General features: G+C 37.2%; 4 protein-coding genes across 4 annotated transcripts; 2 read left to right on the forward strand and 2 right to left on the reverse strand.

The window, feature by feature from the left end:
- Window positions 12,181–12,860, forward strand: LOC109227887. Its single transcript, XM_019393081.1, has 2 exons — window positions 12,181–12,315; window positions 12,399–12,860. The coding sequence occupies exons 1-2, from the start codon at window positions 12,181–12,183 to the stop codon at window positions 12,858–12,860; spliced, it is 597 nt and encodes a 198-aa protein (XP_019248626.1).
- LOC109227888 lies at window positions 13,450–14,328 on the reverse strand. The gene has a single exon (XM_019393082.1). It carries the CDS (start codon window positions 14,326–14,328, stop codon window positions 13,450–13,452), a length of 879 nt encoding a protein of 292 aa, XP_019248627.1.
- LOC109227076 (NADH dehydrogenase [ubiquinone] 1 alpha subcomplex subunit 2-like) lies at window positions 15,570–17,079 on the forward strand. Its single transcript, XM_019392077.1, has 3 exons — window positions 15,570–15,732; window positions 15,903–16,009; window positions 16,725–17,079. Exons 1-3 carry the CDS (start codon window positions 15,647–15,649, stop codon window positions 16,820–16,822), a joined length of 291 nt encoding a protein of 96 aa, XP_019247622.1. The 5' UTR covers window positions 15,570–15,646; the 3' UTR covers window positions 16,823–17,079.
- LOC109228282 (protein yippee-like At4g27740) lies at window positions 17,987–19,827 on the reverse strand. The gene is made up of 5 exons (XM_019393436.1): window positions 19,341–19,827; window positions 18,755–18,792; window positions 18,562–18,667; window positions 18,413–18,468; window positions 17,987–18,345 (listed from the first exon to the last, which is right to left on the reverse strand). Exons 1-5 carry the CDS (start codon window positions 19,455–19,457, stop codon window positions 18,177–18,179), a joined length of 486 nt encoding a protein of 161 aa, XP_019248981.1. The 5' UTR covers window positions 19,458–19,827; the 3' UTR covers window positions 17,987–18,176.

The following is a 19,990-nucleotide window of genomic DNA, read 5'->3' on the forward strand; positions in this document are numbered from 1 at the left end:
GCGCAAAGAATTTGACCTATACATGTCAGATATAGCAAAAGTAGATAAGAAGACTTATGACTACCTGATGGAAGAACCACCAGAAAGATGGGCACGTTCTTGTAGTTCACGACGAAGATATGACATGCTCACAACAAACATAGTTGAGTCAATGAATTCTGTCCTATTAGAAGCAAGGGAGCTGCCTATATTAAGAATGATGGATTTCATTCAAGTGAAGCTACAACATTGGTTTTATGAAAGAAGAAACAAAGCAGAAGGAACATTTTATGATGTTTCTTGTTGGGTAGAGGAGGAATTGAAGAAAAGAATAGATTTAGCATTTACTTTGAATGTAAGTATTATGTTCTATGTTTATCTTATGATTTTAATATTATTTAACATAATGTACTAACTTATAATTTTTCAACATTGAAGGTCTTCCCTGTTGATTCATGGCGTTCTAGAGTTGAAGATGAAGGAATAACTTTCTTGGTGGACTTAAACAAAAGAACATGTGATTGTTTTCAGTTTCAATTTGATGAATTACCATGCATACATGCAATTGCAGCTATCGAGAAGAGAAACATCAAGAAGTCCAACTTTTGTTCGCACTGGTACTTAAAGGAATCTTGGCTGAAAACATATGAAAGACAAATACATCCTGTAGGACATACTGATTCTTGGATTGTACCAGAGAGTGTTAAGCCACAAATTGTTAAACCTCCAGATTTCAAAGTGCCACCAGGTAGAAGGCAAAAGAAAAGGCATATTCCTGCTACCGAGTCATTAAAAATAACATTCAAATGTGGTCGTTGCAGAAGAATTGGTCATAATAGAACTTCTTGTATATATTCTCCGGCTCTCCGTCCATCTTCAAGAAGCATAGAGAAGAGTAGATATATCCACTTATGTTTATCGACTCTTTTAAGTTTTTGCTATAAATTGGATTCATTTAGATTATTCTTATTTGAGCAAATGTCTGAATTATCAAAATTTCTTTCTTCTTACCTTCTTTTTGTTTCTTTTGAGTTTAAAGATTAAAAGTTAAGGACAGGAGTCCGTAAGTTCGACTTGCAATTTCAAAACTTAAGGACAGTTTGTCCTTAACTTTGAGTTTCAACTTTAAAAGTTAAGGACATGAGGTCCTTAACTTATAGTTCCAAGTTCAAAACTTAAGGACTGTCTGTCCTTAACTTTGAGTTTTAAGTTCATAAGTTAAGGACAACAGTCCTTAAGTTTGACTTGCTGGTAAACAACTTATGGACAGGCAGTCCTTAAGTTTGAATTATACGTTCAAAAGTTAAGGACAGGCAATCCTTAACTTTGAGTTCAAAGTTCAAAGGTTAAGGACAGGAGTCCTTAAGTTTGAAATACAGGTTCAAAAGTTAAGGACATCCAGTCCTTAAGTTTGAATTACATGTTCAAAAGTTCAGGACAGGAAGTCCTTAAATTTGTGTTTCAAGTTCAAAAGTTAAGGACATTTGATCCTTAACTTTGAATTTGAAGTTCACTTACACTTAGTCATGAACTAATACTAACAAACTCAATGGACAAATCAACACTTGAGAGAAACAAAGAAATTAATAACATGATGCCTTAATATAACTTTTGAAATTGTAATTTTGCATAGCTGTGACAAAAAATTACGCTATGCCAACAAAATATAAGTGCCATTTTAGGAATTTACAGAATATTTCAGAAGTTTACTAAACTTGCAGAATTCATATGTATCCTTTACAGCAATTTTATACAAAAAATCATCCACAACTAACTTTCTTTAAAATTAAACTACAACTCCTTTGGACAGCAAGTTTCTTTTATGTCTTCGGGTTTGAATTTCTCCACATCCTTTCCAATCATCAGCAACTCAACATATTTGATCAGGAATGCACCAAAATCAGTCCTAAGAGAAATGTAAGATATGCAGTGAATTAAACAATAAATTTAAAGTACATATAAATAATATAACAAATAACAACACGTACGATCCAATTTGGTGTGGTGATCTTTGCCATTGAATATCAAATTTGTTGAAGACATTTCCAAAAGACTTGTGATGTTTGTCAAACTGTGAGAACCTTAGCAAGTGGGGGATCATGCGTGCATACATTTCCATGTGATTCATTCCTGCCTCATATGGCTCACTGTATATGGAATCGTATACATCAATCTTTTTCTGATTTAAGTCCAATATCCCCAAAAGAAAGTGTGTCACAGAATTATCATCTTCTGAAGGAAGCCGACATGGAAAAAAGATTTTGTCAACTTCTGTCCAAGCAATTCCACATCTACGGCTATCCCCCCACACATATGGTGTCAGAAACAACTGATTATCACCAGCACACCAAAAGTCATCAGTAGATTGTCACGACCCAAAATCCATTAGGGCCGTTGTCAGGCAAGCCAACCAAATACTTAATTAAACTCCAATTTTAACAATTTTGAAAATCAATTTTTTTTTCCTTTAAATTTCATAAGTAAAAAGATAACTGCTTCAATTCGAATTAAATACTAGCAATCAATACAAAAAAATATTTAAAAACCATCCCAGAACCCGGTGTCACAAGTGCATGAGCATCTACTGATAAGGAAATAAAATACAATACAACATCCGTCCGGAATACAGTGGACAGAAAGAAAATACAATTTATTGGAAGGGACTTTACTAGCTGCGGGCCGCCTCGAATAATGAAACTCACCTAGTCCATGATTCATCCGTGCTGCTATGCCCAGTGGGCTGCTAGAGATAAATATACCTGTGCAACAAAAATGCACAGAAGTGTAGTGAGAACGTAAACAACGTGTACTCAATGAGTATCCCGTCTAATCTCGAAGAAGTAGAGACGAGATGGTCGACTTCAACACTTACTAAGGGTCCAATAATGTGAAGTCAAGAAAACATTAAATCGCGGATTTCTATAAACATGATTTTAATCCAATAGAAGGAAACAAGTAAACGATTAGTTCCTTTTATATGAAGTTTTCCCAAAATTTCCTTTTCATTATTTATCCAATTCTTCTCAAGCCGTAAAGAGGCTATAACAACTTTAATAAGTTTCAAGGCAAGCAATACAAGCATGCGCAAATAATCACCGAGGGACGTACGACCCGATCCAACATAAAAGTAAACTGTGCACTGCCGAGGGTCGAACGGCTCGAACCATAGATGCATCTATTACCCCGCTCGCGAACTATCCGTGCGACGCGGTCAACATAAAATAAACAATCGCCCTGCTCGCGAATCCTTCATACGACGCAGGTACACATAAAAATACATGCTCAAATAGCCAATTAAGAATTTATCTGGGAATATTTATTCAAATAAAACAATTCTTCTTTTAACAATTCGAGAAAAATGACGTTTAATCCCTTTTTAAATTCATTTACTAATCCAAGGTGATTTAAGCAATTCAAGCTATCAAAGGGGTTCATAAATAATCCAAGTATAACATGCTGTGGGTCCTAACTACCCAGACAATAGCATAATAGTAGCTACGCACGGACTCCCGTCACCTCGTGCGTACGTAGCCCCCGCAATTAGGAGCACATAATCAATTATTTCACCTATGGGGACAATTCCCTCTTACAAGGTTAGAAAGGAGACTCACCTCGCTCCGAAGATCCATAACCGGCATTCCATGCCCTTCCGAAGACTCTAGTTGATGCACCATGCTCCAAAACTAGCCAACGGCTACGCAAATCCATTAATATATGCCCAATTAATCATTATAATCTAATTTATAGAAATTCCTAACTCCGATCGAAAAGTTGCCCAAAACGCCCTCGGGCCCACGTGCCCGGAATCCGAAATTTTTCGAAGATAAAGATTACCCATGACCGTAGGAACTCAAATATATAATTTTCACTAAATTCCATACTCAAAATCGTGGTTAAATTCCAAGAATATAATTTCTAGGTTTTTCCCTCAAACCCCAAGTTTTTCTACACAATTCATGCTTAAATCCATACATAATTGATGTATTTAACTCATAATAGGTGGGGATAACTTACCTTATCATTGATGATGAAAAACCCTCTCTTGATGCTCCCCAAATTCGCCCAAGCTATGAAAAATATGAGAAAAATGGCCAAGATCCGATTTTAAAACAATCCTTCTGCCCCAGCATTTTTCGCACCTGCGGTCCAACGACCGCTTCTGCGGTTCCGCAGGTGCTGTCCAAATACCGCATATGCGATCCTCCCTGGGCGACCCCAATCTCGCTTCTGTGACACGCCTCCCGCAGGTGCGGTCCCGCTTCTGCGGAACTATGACCGCATCCGCGGTTCTCCTCGCGATGCCCTCGCCCGCTTCTGCGACCAGGTTTCCGCAGATGCGGTCCCGCTTCTGCGGAACCTTGACCGCATCTGCGGCCGTCGACCCTTTGACCAAAAACCGCTTCTGTGGCTCTGTTTCCGCTTCTGCGGGGCCGCTTCTGCGGTTAGCCCACCGCAGTAGCGAAAATACCAGCAACCAGATCCTTCAGCCCTCTTCCGAATTCCAAATTCGATCCGTTAACCATCCAGAATCCACCCGAGGCCCCCGGGACCCCAACCAAACATACCAACCAATCCCAAAACACATTACGGACTCGCTCGAGGCCTCAAATCACATCAAACAACGCTAAGATCATGAATCGACCTCCAATCCAAACTTAATGAACTTCAAAAATTCAAACTTCTACTTCCGACGTTTAAACCTATCAAATCACGTCCGATTGACTTAATTTTGCACACAAGTCATATTCGACATTACGGACCTACTCCGACTTTCGAAATTGGATTCCGACCCCGATATCAAAAAGTCCACCTCCGGTCAAACTTCTCAAAAACCTTAAAATTTCTATCTTTAGCCAAATGGTTCCAAAATGGCCCACGGGCCTCCGAATTCACTTTCGATCGCGCCCCCAACTCCGGAATCATCATACGGAGCTATTCACAGTCTCGTAATCCCAAACAGACATCGATAACACTGAAATGCACTTCAAGCCAAACTTATGAAATTTCTTCTAAAATGCTAACTTCCACAATAGGCGCCAAAACGCTCCCGGGTTATCCGAAACCCGAACCGGGCATACGCCCAAGTCCGAAATCATCATACGAACCTGCTGGAACCTTCAGATCCCGATTTCGAGGTCGTTTACTCAAAAATCCAATCCTAGTTCATTCTTTGAACTTCAAGCTTCCGAAATGAGAATTATCCTGCCAATTCAACTCTGGACTTCCCAAAATTCAATTCCACCACGCACACAAGTCATAATAACTGAAATGAAGTTGCTCACGGTCTCAGGCTGCTGAACGGAGTGCTAGAGCTCAAAACGACCGGTCGGGTCGTTACATTCTCTCCCACTTAAACATACGTTCGTCCTCGAACGTGCTGAGAACTACGCTGAAGTAGTCTGAAATCACCGGTTAACTTCTCATGCACCTTCCCGTGCTACCACCACTCAGTTGAGCACATTAGCTCGATCAGTTCTGAAGATATTCCCTTTTATTCAAGCAGATAGGCCTTAGAGCCTAATTCCAACATCAGGAATTCTCTGTCAGGCCTGTTTCCAACATACGAACACCGTATCAATCACTACACGCTGTACCCAAACATGACTGCATAACTTTGCTGAATTCACACCTTGCATCATTGTACTCACCGGACCACAATAACATTTTCTGATCAACTTAGTTGAAATTTCCCGAATCTGATGCTCCCATTGCACCCCATGACATACACAGGTCTTACTCTAATTCTTACAATACCGCCACAACGGAAGAGATGTGCAGAAGTTCATAATCAACTGCCGAGTCAACCAATGATTGAGTCTATACTTCTGACAAGAAACATTACCACATTCTGAACCAAATATTGATCTTTGCTCCTTAATATATTTCACGTAATCAGATTGCACTGATCCTGAATCCAACGATCTCATCTCACACAGTACGAACCGCTCAGGCAATAAGCCACCCCGGACATGATCAAAGTCTCATATGATGCTACAATGGGCCAATAGGCTACCATATCGAACGCGATATAAAGGAAAGCAAACTTTGAGAAGGAAACTCAACTACACTGCTCGCGAATCATACATCCGACGCGGTGGACTTAATTAACAAACACCCCGCTCGCGAATCATACACGCGATGCGGGCACACAGCTAATATAAGCTTTCTTCATAAAGTGGGAAACAAAACACATAAAAACAGATACGGGGATCTGTACTCAGCTTCACACTGTTGCGGCGCGCAACCTGATCCGAACAATATAACCATGGTGGCATGCCACCCGATCCACCCATAAAACTCGCATAAGGAGATACGCACCGAGCTAGATTGCTCATTTCAATAATATACCGAATGTCGGTCACAAACACACTAAGTGCATAATTCCATCCATGGGGAGACATATAGCGCCAGAAGCCACAAAACTCAAGCACGACTGGGGTGCAATATACGATTGAAATCTCACAAGCATCCTGCTCATATAACATCATCTCTACGCGGATCCTCAACACATAAGCAATTTCTCAAGCCGTCTCCCAACTCACACGGCGCAACGCATCATTACATGAAATATTTGGCAACGAAATAACACCCTGACTACTACATAAGGAGCACATTACTGAAATGAACACCACTGACCTGACATAGAGCCCAAATTCATATTTAAACCCATCCACCGACCTAAGGTCGATCCTGATCATATCAAACTAAGCCAATAACCTTTCAAAGGTCCATACTAATTCCCCTCTTCTCATAACATACAAGGACAACCATCATAACCGGAGTACTCATCCACAGTCCACAACTCAGTAACTGAGTGCCTTCCAGGCACATATTCTCAATTTGGCGATATCATCACAACCTCCATACTTGTTTTAAGTCTTTAACCAATCCAGTGACTACCTGCCACACTTATACAATCTTCTTGTGGGACACACCCCCATAACCTACCATAACAAACAACTGGGTCGTACCTCCAAACCACCGATCGCACTAACGCTGAAAAGCGATCAAGAATCATCAACCATGACACAAGCCCCTTTTTACAAAACACCAATCTCAGGTGACGCTGAAGACAACACCAACTTACCTTAAACATCGAAACTCCTTTCCTGCTCATCTGAGCTCGTGACATCCTTGTCCACACCGAGCTACTACCTTGATCTTCACTGCAAATTCCATACCACTCACTGCACTTAACATGCCAGTATACGATAGAACTCGTTTTTCATCATAGCTTCGGAACCACTAATAGGCTAACACTTCATCATATAAAAACTTTTCACTTGACTCACCCCAGGAGATCCATAGTATCACACAGGTGAATTCCCATAATCGTAGAATATGAAAATCTCTAAGTAGTGGTCTAAGCCACCATTGCCCTTCCAGAAATTCTGCTTCCACATAACAAGCCATAACAGTAGAATGCTTCTGAATAGCATCAATTGCGGCGGCTGACAAGCCTGATACGCACCATCACAAATCACTCGCATAACTCGATCGCGCTGAAAAAACTGATCACTAACACCAATATGCCAAATTCAACTATGGCTAATCCATCTACCTTCTTCCAATTTATCCTTGATTGCCTTAGAGATAATACTAACTCCATCCAACACATAACATACTCCATCTGCACCCATCTCGAGTGACCTCGACTCACGAGACCATGCTGTCCCGAATCCCGCGAACGACTTCATACCTTCCTTGCGCGCATATTCGCACCCTCAACTGATATGCCCATTCTGCTAATCCTTCTACGAATCCATAGTCCTTCCTCATCTTTCTCTCAAATGCTATACTGCAAGTCAAAACATCATAGAACATTCTGAGCCTCCACTCATAAGCTGCTGCAAGGCTCGATTCTTAACTGTACTTATAGGCTCGAAATCATTAGGCACCATACTTTACCTCTTTTGAATCCATTAGGACCGTTACTGAGAGCCACCCGCTCTGACTTGGTCCCGAATATAATCAACTACATAGACCTTATAACACATGAATACCCTCTCGACGATGTTGATACCCAATTTTTCCCTATGTATTTTTATATATACTCAAAATATTCTCAAAATAGTATGTACATGCATATATAAGCATACCCAAGAGTTTTGGTATTTTTCCTTATTTTAAAGATTTTTTAAAATCACTTTGTTGTCTATTTTAATAGTACAAAATTCAATAATTATTTCCAGACTATCATTTTTGGTGAATAATTTATATTATTCTCATATTTACACCCAGATATAATTAAGGTGATTTTTTTGCATGTTTTATATAATTTATTTGATATTTTTAAAGCTAAATTGCTATAATTGCAATTATAGCCTATTTTCCGATTAATAGTATTTTATAATTACAAAATCGCTCCCAGTATTTTTTAATTAACATTTATATGTTATTAATCAATTTAGTGCTTTTAATTGGTTTTTAAAACTATTTTAACTATTTTTATTAAAATAAAAAGGGAAGAAATGGCTGTTTAACATTTAGCCTCGTTCATTTCAATTATAACCCCTTTACATTCCAATTTTAACCACAAATTGAACCCCCAATTTCAACCCCAAAACCCCCGACCCAGTCCTCAAATCACCCGACCCATACCCGATTTAATGACCCGGTCCAGCTTTAATCTAATATGAGTCGTTGATCAAGTGAGATTAACGGCCCAGGTTTTATTTCCAAAATTAAATTCAACAACCCCCCCAAACCCCTCATTTCAGAGACGGTCTCTCTCTCTCTATACTGACTCTTGCTCTCCCTTCTCTCTAGAACCTTCTGGTTCTCTCTCTCGTCTCCGATGAATCCACCGCCTCTCCGGCCACCTCCAGCCTCACTTCTCTCGGCCACCAGCCGCCGTGAAACCTTGTCTTGTTGATTCCCTCCATTTTCGAGACTCCAGAAGCCTCCACCTTGCAAAATGGTCATCGGAAGCTCTGCCTGGTTTGTCTCCGACCTTTCTCCGATGGTTTATGGTTCGATGGTGCTGCGAGCATCATTATTAACGAGTTTCACAGCCAGGTTCCTTACCTCTCACTGGTTTATTATGAAACCCTAATTTTCTTAAAAACCTTGTCTTTTTAAACGATTTTTAACTTATTCTTTTGTGTTTTACACTACTCTCTACTAGATCTTTTCGATTGTTCAAGTTTTCAACGTTTTGTTCTTCTTTTAAAACTAGGGTTTCCTGAACCCTTTCGAAATCACTATATCTTCTGATTTTTTGAGTATTATGTGTTTATGTTTGTGTTATGTGCTTGTTGGTGTGATCTTCTGGTTACTCTTCGAGTTCCATGCTTTAATTTTGCTATTAGGGTTCCAGCCTTCTATTGATTCTGTGATTTCTTGCTTAGGGTTCTCTGATTTTCATACCTATTGTGTTTTATAGGTCTAATTGTTCATCGTTTACCAAATATTCTGCTGATTTTGTGCATCTCTTCGAATCCCTGACTTGTATATGTGTTCCTTAGAAGTTTTATACTGATTTTTTAATCACTTCCTTATTTGTGAAATGCTTTCCTTACTTAGTACTGATTCCCTGTGATTTTCAATTTCATCCGTGATTCTTTGAACTAATTTGTGTGCACAATATGCTGTCCTTATACTTTCCTTACTTGAAATATNACAGCGAGTCCTTAAGTTTGACTTGCAGGTTCAAAAGTTAAGGACAGGAAGTTCTTAAGTTTTACTTGCAGGTTCAAAAGTTAAGGACAGGAAGTCCTTAAGTTTGAATTACAGGTTGAAAAGTTAAGGGCATGAGTTCTTAAGTTTGACTTGAAAGTTCAAAAGTTAAGGACAGGCAATCCTTAAGTTTTAATTCCAAGTTCAAAAGTTAAGGACAGGCAGTCCTTAAGTTTCAATTACAGGTTCAAAAGTTAAGGATAGGCAGTCCTTAACTTTGAATTCCAAGTTAAAATGTTAAGGACACTTGGTCCTTAACTTGGTCTTGAACTTACAGTACCTGTTCTTAATTATACAAGGATTGCTTTATAAAATATGTCCTGAGTTTCTCATTCTCTTGACTTGCAGGATGGAAACAATATGCATTATAGTTGCTTTTAATGGTAGATGGACTGAAGACTATAAATATCTTGATCATCAAACAAAGCTTGTTCTAGTACCTGAGTCAATTCGGTTTGAAGATTTCATTAAACAGATCTTTGAGGTTATTGAATTGGATAGACACAAGTTTGAAGCAGTGATATGGTTTGATATTAACCTTGGAACAAGCAAAGGAATGCTTGTATCCAAAGATTTAGATCTTCACACATGTATAGAGTTACTAAGAACTCATTCACTCTTCAAGGGTTGTCGTTTCATTGTTGATATTTCGGAAAGAGTTTTTGGATCAACAAGCAATGAACATGTCAACACAGAAACTCAACATGACAATCAAAACAAATGCCAACAGATAATGGAAATAGATATGGTTGAAGAGGTGCTTCAAACACATGTCAACAGAGAAACTCAAGATGACAATCAAGACAAATGCCAACAGATAATGGAAATAGATATGGATGAAGCTCAACCAATAACTGAAGAGGTGCTTCAAACATTTGATTCTATTCAAGTAGAAGGACAAAGCGTTATAGAGATTGACAACGAACAGGCTTTGGGTATTCAAGTCTCAGAGAGTGCACCGGTAATCGAAGAAGTTGCTGAAAAAACCTCTACTCAACTAACTAGACGAAGATCAAATTTGAAACAAAAAGAATCCCCAACTACGATATTAAGAGAAAATGCTTCGTTGGAAGAAATAAAAGTCGGATCAGTTATTTGACAAGAAGAAGAGTATAATTAACTGTTTTTCCAATATAGCAATTAAAGGACGTTTTGAATTCAAGGTTGTTAGATCAAGCTCAACAAGATATTCGTTAAAATGCAATGATGATAGGTGTTGTTGGTGTGTGCGTGCTTTCAGAATTAAAGATTCAACACTGTTCAAGATAGTAAAGATTGAGAAAAAGCATGACTGCTCTGCTAACACAATGAAAGCAAATCAAAGGCATGCTACTTCAAAGTTGATTAGTGCTTACATTATCGACAATCTTTGGGACCCAAGGTTTGAAGTTACACCAGCTTTTGTCATGGCAGAGATGCAAAAATTGCATGGACTAGATATTGGATATCACAAGGCGTGGCGTGCTATTCAACATGCTTCTGCTTTAATAAGAGGAGCTCCCGAAGAGAATTATGAATTATTGTCTTCATACTTGTATATGATGACAAGTAAAAACCCGGGAACTTATACTAACATAAAGATAGACGACAACTATAGGTAAACAATCAAAAAAGAGCTTATTAGTACGTTTTATAAAATTTAGGACATGCTGTCTTTAACCTTGTTAACTTTTGAGTTGTAACCAGAAGTTCAGGACTGGTTGTCCTTAACTTCTGAACTTGTAATTCAAAGTTAAGGACTGTCAGTCCTTAAGTTTGAACTTTGAAATCAAAGTTAAGGATCACATGTCCTTAACTTTATAACTTGAAACTCTAAGTTAAGGACTGACTGTCCTTAACTTTTAACCTTGTAATCTGAAGTTCAGGACTACCTGTCCTTAACTTCTGTTAACCTTGTTTTATATTGTATTTTCAGGTTTCTTTATATATTTTATGCATATGGATCATCAATAGCTGGTTGGAATCATTGTAGACCAGTGATTGTTGTTGATGCAACTTTTTTGAAGTCAAAATTTCGTGGTGTTTTAATGATTTCAGTTTCAAAGGATGCAAATAACCAAATTTTCCCACTAGCCTTTGGAATAGTAGAATCTGAAAATAACAATTCCTATGAGTGGTACTTTAGTCAGCTTCGCAATGCAATTGGGAGCGTGAGAATTTAATTTTTTTATCAGACAGGCATCAAGCTATTGCAAATGGCATTGCAAAGGTATATCCTGAAAGCCATCATGGGATTTGCATCTATCATTTGGAGCAGAACCTAAAGCGAAGGAAGGTGAAAAGTGAGGTCATAAAACTTTTCCAAAGTGCTACAAGAGTATACAGGCGCAAAGAATTTGACCTATACATGTCAGATATAGCAAAAGTAGATAAGAAGACTTATGACTACTTGATGGAAGAACCACCGGAAAGATGGGCACGTTCTTGTAGTCCACGACGAAGATATGACATGCTCACAACAAACATAGTTGAGTCAATGAATTCTGTCCTATTAGAAGCAAGGGAGCTGCCATATTAAGAATGATGGATTTCATTCAAGTGAAGCTACAACGTTGGTTTTATGAAAGAAGAAATAAAGCAGAAGGAACATTTTATGATGTTTCTTGTTGGGTAGAGGAGGAATTGAAGAAAAGAATAGATTTAGCATTTACTTTGAATGTAAGTATTATGTTCTATGTTTATCTTATGATTTTAATATTATTTAACATAATGTACTAACTTATAATTTTTCAACATTGAAGGTCTTCCCTGTTGATTCATGGCGTTCTAGAGTTGAAGAAGAAGGAATAACTTTCTTGGTGGACTTAAACAAAAGAACATGTGATTGTTTTCAGTTTCAATTTGATGAATTACCATGCATACATGCAATTGCAGCTATCGAGAAGAGAAACATCAAGAAGTCCAACTTTTGTTCGCACTGGTACTTAAAAGAATCTTGGCTGAAAACATATGAAAGACAAATACATCCTGTAGGACATACTGATTCTTGGATTGTACCAGAGAGTGTTAAGTCACAAATTGTTAAACCTCCAGATTTCAAAGTGCCACCAGGTAGAAGGCAAAAGAAAAGGCATATTCCTGCTACCGAGTCATCAAAAATAACATTCAAATGTGGTCGTTGCAGAAGAATTGGTCATAATAGAACAGCTTGTATATATTCTCCGGCTCTCCATCCATTTTCAAGAAAGCATAGAGAAGAGTAGATATATCCACTTATGTTTATCAACTCTTTTAAGTTTTTGCTATAAATTGGATTCATTTAGATTATTCTTATTTGAGCAGATGTCTGTATTTTCAAAATTTCTTTCTTCTTACCTTCTTTTTGTTTCTTTTGAGTTCAAAGATTAAAAGTTAAGGACAGGAGTCCGTAAGTTCGACTTGAAATTTCAAAACTTAAGGACAGTCTGTCCTTAACTTTGAGTTTCAACTTTAAAAGTTAAGGACATGAGGTCCTTAACTTATAGTTTCAAGTTCAAAACTTAAGGACTGTCTTTCCTTAACTTTGAGTTTCAAGTTAAAAGTTAAGGACTCCTATCCTTAACTTTGAATTACACGTTCAAAAGTTAAGGACAGGAAGTCCTTAACTTATAGTTCAAAGTTGAAAACTTAAGGACTCTTATCCTTAACTTTGTTTTCAAATATTAAAAGTTAAGGACAGGAAGTCCTTAACTTATAGTTTCAAGTTTAAAACTTAAGGACTGTCTGTCCTTAACTTTGAGTTTTAAGTTCAAAAGTTAAGGACAACAGTCCTTAAGTTTGACTTGCTGGTTAAAAAGTTATGGACAGGCAGTCTTAAGTTTGAATTATACGTTCAAAAGTTAAGGACAGGCAGTCCTTAACTTTGAGTTCATTTCCGAATAACATAACATCCGAGGATAACCAGACTTGGAAGTTCACAAATTGTTTTTCCTGGAAAATAGGAATTACTTCCATAATCCAAACACAAAAGGCAAAAGGAAAGCCAAGTATAGTGTAGCTATCCTTGTCTTTATCTTTGTCTTTCTCTTTCTCAATCTCATTCTCATTCGGCTTCAAACAACTCTTCAATGATTTTAATAGTGTGTCATAAGAAAGAGAGCCCCAGTTGAAAGAAGAGCAGAGTGCATCATCGTCGACAATTTTCATTATCTGCTCGGACACATTCCTTTTCTTCCGCTTGCCCATCAAAACAGATTCAACAAAATAAATTGTTGCCAACTTGACAGCATCATCATCGCTGCCTACAAATGATGAAGCTATACCATGTGGGTGACTAGAAATAAAATTAAACAAATCACCCAACTCAATTCTATCCTTTTCGGGGAAATAGACTTTCGAAAGCCTATTCTCTTTCTCATGTAAACCTTTGATGTCCAGCGAGGAATAACACTTCAAACCAGTAATTATATGAAATGCGTCACGTGTAAACTTAATTTCACGGTCAAATACCTTGAATGTCATCAAATCAGGGTCATTATTCACAATTTCTGAAAGCAATATATAGTGAATAAGTTTACCATAGAACTTCACACTTTTTAATCGGAAGAAGTTGCCAAAAATACCATCCCTCAACTTCTTCCACTCCCTGTTTGACAAAAAACTTTTAATTGTTTCCTTATACTGTAAATCTCCTTTCCAATACACCATAAAATTACGCCAATCATCAAACTTGAACACACGATCTCCTTCCATTATCACACTACAAAGAAGGAAAAAAAACAATGATTAGGACTTACAGTTAGTTGGAGGGACTTGGTCCTTAACTTCAAGTTTCACGTAAAAAAGTTAAGGACAAACAGTCCTTAACTTATAGTTTCAAGTTGAAAAGTTAAGGACACTTGGTCCTGAACTTCAACTTTCAAGTTCCAAAGTTAAGGACACTTGGTCCTTAACTTCAAGTTTCAAGTTAAAAAGTTAAGGACAGGCAGTCCTTAACTTATAGTTTCAAGTTGAAAAGTTAAGGACAATAGGTCCTGAACTTCAAATTTGTAGTTCAAAAGTTAAGGACACTTGGTCCTTAACTTCAAGTTTCAAGTTTAAAAGTTAAGGACATGCAGTCCTTAACTTTGAGTTCCAACTTCAAAAGTTAATGTCGTTTGATCCTTATCTTTCATGAACACAGTTAACTAAAAATTCATAAACACAGTAAGCTTATGAATTTCTACGACTATTTTTATGAAATGTCCTTACATAATCAAATATATTGAATCAACCACAAACACATTACACATTTCAACGCCAAAATTTTCTGAATAACAGCATCACAAAAATACGCTACTTCTCCAACACTGAATCAACTTATAATGATCATTTTTGAAATTTCACACATACTTGACACGGCATTGAACGCGATTACACATATAGAAAAACAAAAATGCATAAAACAAAAAAAAATTACCAGTTCGATCTTTCGATTCAGAGAAGATGAAGAAGGAGAAAGATTAACTGAAGCTCGTTTGCATGCGAGGATGATACAGTAGCAGAGAACACGCGAAACTTGCCCCTCTCTCAAATTTTTTTCGCTCTTCTGAATGAAAAAACAAGGGTTTTGGGCCTTTTGGCATATAAACATTGAAGGAAGGGTAAAACAGTCTTTTTCCTATTAGTAGTGGCTATTCTTGCTGAGCATTATAATTAGTGGATAAAAATTAAAGACACCCTTAATTAATGGCTACTACACGCCATTTTTACCAAATTTGACTGACCAAAAAGTCATTTATTTCGTTAACGAATGAAAAGGGCCATATTTGGCCCAACTAAATGATTCTCAATGGAAGTCCAGTCTAAAGAATCAGAATAAAACCGGTCCACAATAGGTACAAGGATAAACCCGTTAATCAAAATTTTGAGTACAACCGTTAAAGCCTAAATCACAACCCGTGAAGCATAGAAAGCTGACCAGTAAAAACGTCTTTGTACCCTATGAGAGATGAAATTTTTGGTTTATTTATAAAAGTAAGAAATTGTGTGAAGGCAAAGGGAATATTTGGAAGGTGAAGATTGTGGGAAAATGGCGTGGAGAGCAAATCTGTCTCGGAATCTGAAGGAGCTTCGCATCCTCTTTTCTCCATCCTCCCCTCAAAGTGCTGCCACTAGGTTTCTTCCTTCTTTTCCCTATTTCTCAATTTTTTTTCTCAGTAATTACTGCATTGAAATGAGCTCGAATAGTAATATAAAAATATCTGAGTTACTTTGCGATTGAGATGTAGTTGATTGATTAATAGATAAATTAATCCCAATAATTAATTGTTTCATGTTTTAAATAGGGCGTTCATTGAGAAGAACTACAGAGATCTCAAGACTCACAACCCCAAATTACCTATTTTGATTCGTGAGGCCACTTCCATCGAGCCTCAGCTTTGGGCCAGATATGGTAATTTTCCTTTTCAGTCTTTTTTTCATTGATTATATCTCTTCAAATTTCTAATCGGCTCTCAATGCAGTCAATTGAAGTGAGTTGTTGAGTTATTTGATGAACGATTAGTATTTTAGGCACTTATGGTTGTAGAGTGAACTTCTCCATTAGTCTCTTTTAAAAAAATTCTTTCTTTTGCATTTAGTTGTTGAATTTAGCTGCTATTTCTTGAGTTCAGATGACATTTTCATTGTTGTTGTTACATTGCATTTGGTTAATGCTTTATTAACATTTGATCAGGTAAGGGATTGATAGAAATCTGAATCATAAACTGAATCATGAGTTACTCAAAAGAATAAGTATGAAGGAATTATATGTGACTGTAAAGAATATTCTATGACGTTACAATCTTATGGATTTGGTGATTTGAGCATAGTGAATACACTTCATAAGGGGTTGGGTTTTCTAGGTATCTAGCACTTCATTTTCCCATAGATAGCACTCAATCGGTTCTAGTTTATATGGCATTCTTTTCACTTTGGGATTCTCCAAAGTATGTGATACTATTGCACTCGTTTGGTAAGTTCTTGTAAGGACCAATTTGATGAAATTCTATTTTAGCTTTTCCTTAGGGCCAAAGTTCATCAAATCTAGTATAGTTAGCTTGTTTTAAATTGATGTGTACCTCTTTTTGACCTTCTATTCATTGATTCTTTCTATAAAATTCTAATAGACCTAGGAGTTGAAAGGGGCATCAGATTGGAGGGCTTGACGGAGGAGCAGATCTCAAAGGCACTTGAGGACCTTGCAAAAGTAGGGGCATCTCGTTAACTTGACGACATTGGATCTTCAGAATTGTATGTCTTTGCATTTAGCACTTTGTAGAGTTTTGTCCTCGCATTGTGCTTTTTAAAATAATCTTTTGGTGCTAGTTATCATGAATCAAGCTGGCAGTGCACAAACTTGAAACTATGGATATTTGGGTTTTATTTGTTGTTGGAAAGGCAAGTGTTTGAAATTCTCTGTTGTTAGAATTGGAAGTTTATGTCATTCCTTCTGTGCTTTTAGTCTTGTTACAGTTGAGGTTTTATCGAGTGTATCTTTGTTGATGGACTAATCTATTGTCCTAGTTTATGCCAATATATATAACTCTTATAATGCAAGTCAACTAATCTGGTGCGTAAGATAACACATAGGCAAATGAAGAGCTGCTAAGTGATATCTTCACTTCCTTTCCTGGCTAATAAAATTTCAATCTAGTATACAGTACTCACTATTAGGTAGAAAGGAAAAAAAACTACTCTTAGGAGATGACATTGATCTTCATTTTAGTAATTTCCAGAAGATAATCCTTGATTTATAGTCTTGAGTTTGAGAAAGCTGACCCGCAAAAAAAAATGTATCCTATATTTAAAAGAGGGGACAGTGTAGAAAACTGTGGAAAGTCTGCCCTGCTCTGCGTGAATACTGATATTTAAGCTCTTCAATCAGCAGCTTCTCTTCCTTTGGGTAGTGTGGGATCGAAAAGGATAAATTAGTTGACTACCTCTTTGTCGAGCAACTGCTAGACTGCACGAGTCATTCTTAGTCTTAAGATGCAGAATTGCCTGACTACAGGCAATCCCAGACTCCCCTATACAACGTCTTCCTGTTAAAATGTTTGGCTGAGGTCGGGAATGCTGGAAATATGCTTATGAGCCAGGTTGGTCCTTGATTGTCTAGTGGTATAGCTTTGGAGCTTCATCAGGTTCAGATAGGAAAAAATACATAGTGATTAAATATCAAAGAACTGGGTCAAATATGAGGATATAAGCCAAGTTGGATAGACTATAATAGATACTTCTGGTTATCAAGTTTATATTGCAACTTCATGCTCTAGAGCCCCATTCAGAGGCTATAATCGTGAGGCATGATAATAGTTTATCATGGTATCAGTGCAAAACTTCAGCAAATTGTGTATCAGTATTCTATACTGGTGTTTAAATCCCTATTTTAGCAAAAAGAAACTGTATAAATCCCTCGTTTAGCAGAAGGAAAGTGTGTAAATCCTTGTTGTTCAATCACGGGTGTGGAATGTTGCAACACCATAGTAGGGTACATATAGCAATGGAAAGAATTATAGAAAGTTCATGATAGACAGTGAGGAAAAATAGGGAAAAATACAAAGCAAAGGGCGTCTGAAGTTTCATCTTCTATAGAAGTCAATTGATTTCTTCAAGAGATCTCCTTGCAAGAGTTTTCGATGCTTTGGTCGGTTTATATTTCTTCGACTACTGGTGCTTCCTGTAGCTGTATTTGTGATTGGTTCCACTGCTTCTTCTATTTGGTTTCCATTCCATTCCTGTAGCTTCCCCCTGTGAAAAGATATCAGGAAAAATATTTTTAAGTACTTTATTAATGTGAAAGCATGAGTGATCTCACATTTGCAACATGACCATGTCTTTTCTTGCCACTGGATCCTCTTCAAATACTTCAACCTGAAAAGTGGAAAGAAAGAGCATCATGTCAGATATTTTTGCTCATTGATGGAATTTAACAAATCTGATGCATATGATTTTTTTGTATCATACAAATTTCCATCCGAGAAGATTCTCGCATTTATTACAGTAGACATCTGCTACTGTGTGAGGACCAAGTTGCCTCTGCTGCTCTGCTTCGTTTACATGCACATTCACCCTGCATATTTTATCGTTCAGATTAGGTCTTCGCTGTTCAGTTAACTCCTATTAAACTATCCCAGGAAATAGTATTATGGAAGCTTACACTTTATCAAATACACCTCCAGTCACCCCGCTTGCTGGCTGAAAAACACATAACAGTAAATAAATGAAATAAGAACCGTCATTTCTATCTACATGATATATATCTCTGCAGCAGTTACTAGTGCAGTCCACTCAGTCTAGTATAGTTGTATGAAGCTTACTCTTTAATTAAATATAGGGAAAATGTAACGTCGAGTAAAAAGCACATATCTTTCTTATAGACATATAAATTGATGTTCTTGCACATTCTTGCAAAATTAAAGAAGAAAAATAATGTTGGCGGTACTTGAGAAATGGACGGCAAAAGAAGAAAGGGAAAAGAGACGGACCAAATTTCTGTGTGCATAAAATGCAATTAAGCCTTGAAACTTATCCAAATAGAATCGCAGCCGTCATTTTTCAAGAGAAGATTAACCAGAACATTGTAATCTCGGGAATACGATGAATATGCGCATTACGTATCTGATGTGTCTAATTAAACATATTTTCATTTAATATTCGGAATTGAAAGATTAGCAACACTATTACAGATGGTTCAGCTATTACAACGCTAAACTAATTTGAGTCAAGAAAAAAAGATTACCTACCGTGTAGTTAAGGCTGAAATCTTGGGTGAGAGCGACATGGTTTTGGCAGATACGGCACACGTAGAAACGAAGACTGGGATCAGACACATCGAACTCAACATGAAATGACTTTCCCATCTCTGAAAACTTCCTTATGTTATGTAGAACTATTTTGAAGCAGAGAGGAATGTAACTCACACGAACTTGGTAAGTTGTAAGTGGTGATGAGATCAAGAGCAGATGAAGAAGAGGTTTAAGATAACCGGGAATTAGGGGAGCTATATAGAATATTGAATGCGACGGATAAGGCAGAGAACTATATATAGCATTTTCTTGATTAACAGGAGAAAAGCCAAGTTAAAGAAATTACAAGAGATTGGGGGGTTTGCGGAATTTGAGTATATGCATATTTCTGTTGTGCATAGTTAGTTACGTGTGTATATTTATACGGGATTAAACGGTCTTTGCCAGAAGGTAAGCTGATAAGGAGGTTGGGAGGAAGAGAAATCTCTACTTAACTGCCAGTTGACCTCTTAGATTTCTTAGCCTTTTCTTTTTTAAAAAAAAAAAAAAAAAGGATCCATTTGGTTTAATGGTATACTTCAATCTAAACCTGGTTCTACAATGAATTTCACGAAGCAAAACAACTAATAAGATACTTGGATCTACCT

The sequence above is a fragment of the Nicotiana attenuata genome, chromosome 6 (assembly GCF_001879085.1).
Source record: "Nicotiana attenuata strain UT chromosome 6, NIATTr2, whole genome shotgun sequence".
Lineage (NCBI taxonomy): Eukaryota > Viridiplantae > Streptophyta > Magnoliopsida > Solanales > Solanaceae > Nicotiana > Nicotiana attenuata.

Excerpts from the sequence above, each read along its gene's own strand:
- LOC109227887 (XM_019393081.1), top strand. The coding sequence starts at position 12,181 with ATGGATTTCATTCAAGTGAAGCTACAACGTTGGTTTTATGAAAGAAGA. Across the intron at positions 12,316-12,398 it reads ATTTAGCATTTACTTTGAAT|GTCTTCCCTGTTGATTCATG; the intron begins GTAAGTATTATG and ends TCAACATTGAAG.
- LOC109228282 (XM_019393436.1), bottom strand. The coding sequence starts at position 19,457 with ATGGGAAAGTCATTTCATGTTGAGTTCGATGTGTCTGATCCCAGTCTT. Across the intron at positions 18,793-19,340 it reads ATTTCAGCCTTAACTACACG|CCAGCAAGCGGGGTGACTGG; the intron begins GTAGGTAATCTT and ends TGTGTTTTTCAG. Across the intron at positions 18,668-18,754 it reads GGAGGTGTATTTGATAAAGT|GGTGAATGTGCATGTAAACG; the intron begins GTAAGCTTCCAT and ends TAAAATATGCAG.
- LOC109227076 (XM_019392077.1), top strand. The coding sequence starts at position 15,647 with ATGGCGTGGAGAGCAAATCTGTCTCGGAATCTGAAGGAGCTTCGCATC. Across the intron at positions 15,733-15,902 it reads CCTCAAAGTGCTGCCACTAG|GGCGTTCATTGAGAAGAACT; the intron begins GTTTCTTCCTTC and ends TGTTTTAAATAG. Across the intron at positions 16,010-16,724 it reads TCAGCTTTGGGCCAGATATG|ACCTAGGAGTTGAAAGGGGC; the intron begins GTAATTTTCCTT and ends AAATTCTAATAG.
- LOC109227888 (XM_019393082.1), bottom strand. The coding sequence starts at position 14,328 with ATGGAAGGAGATCGTGTGTTCAAGTTTGATGATTGGCGTAATTTTATG.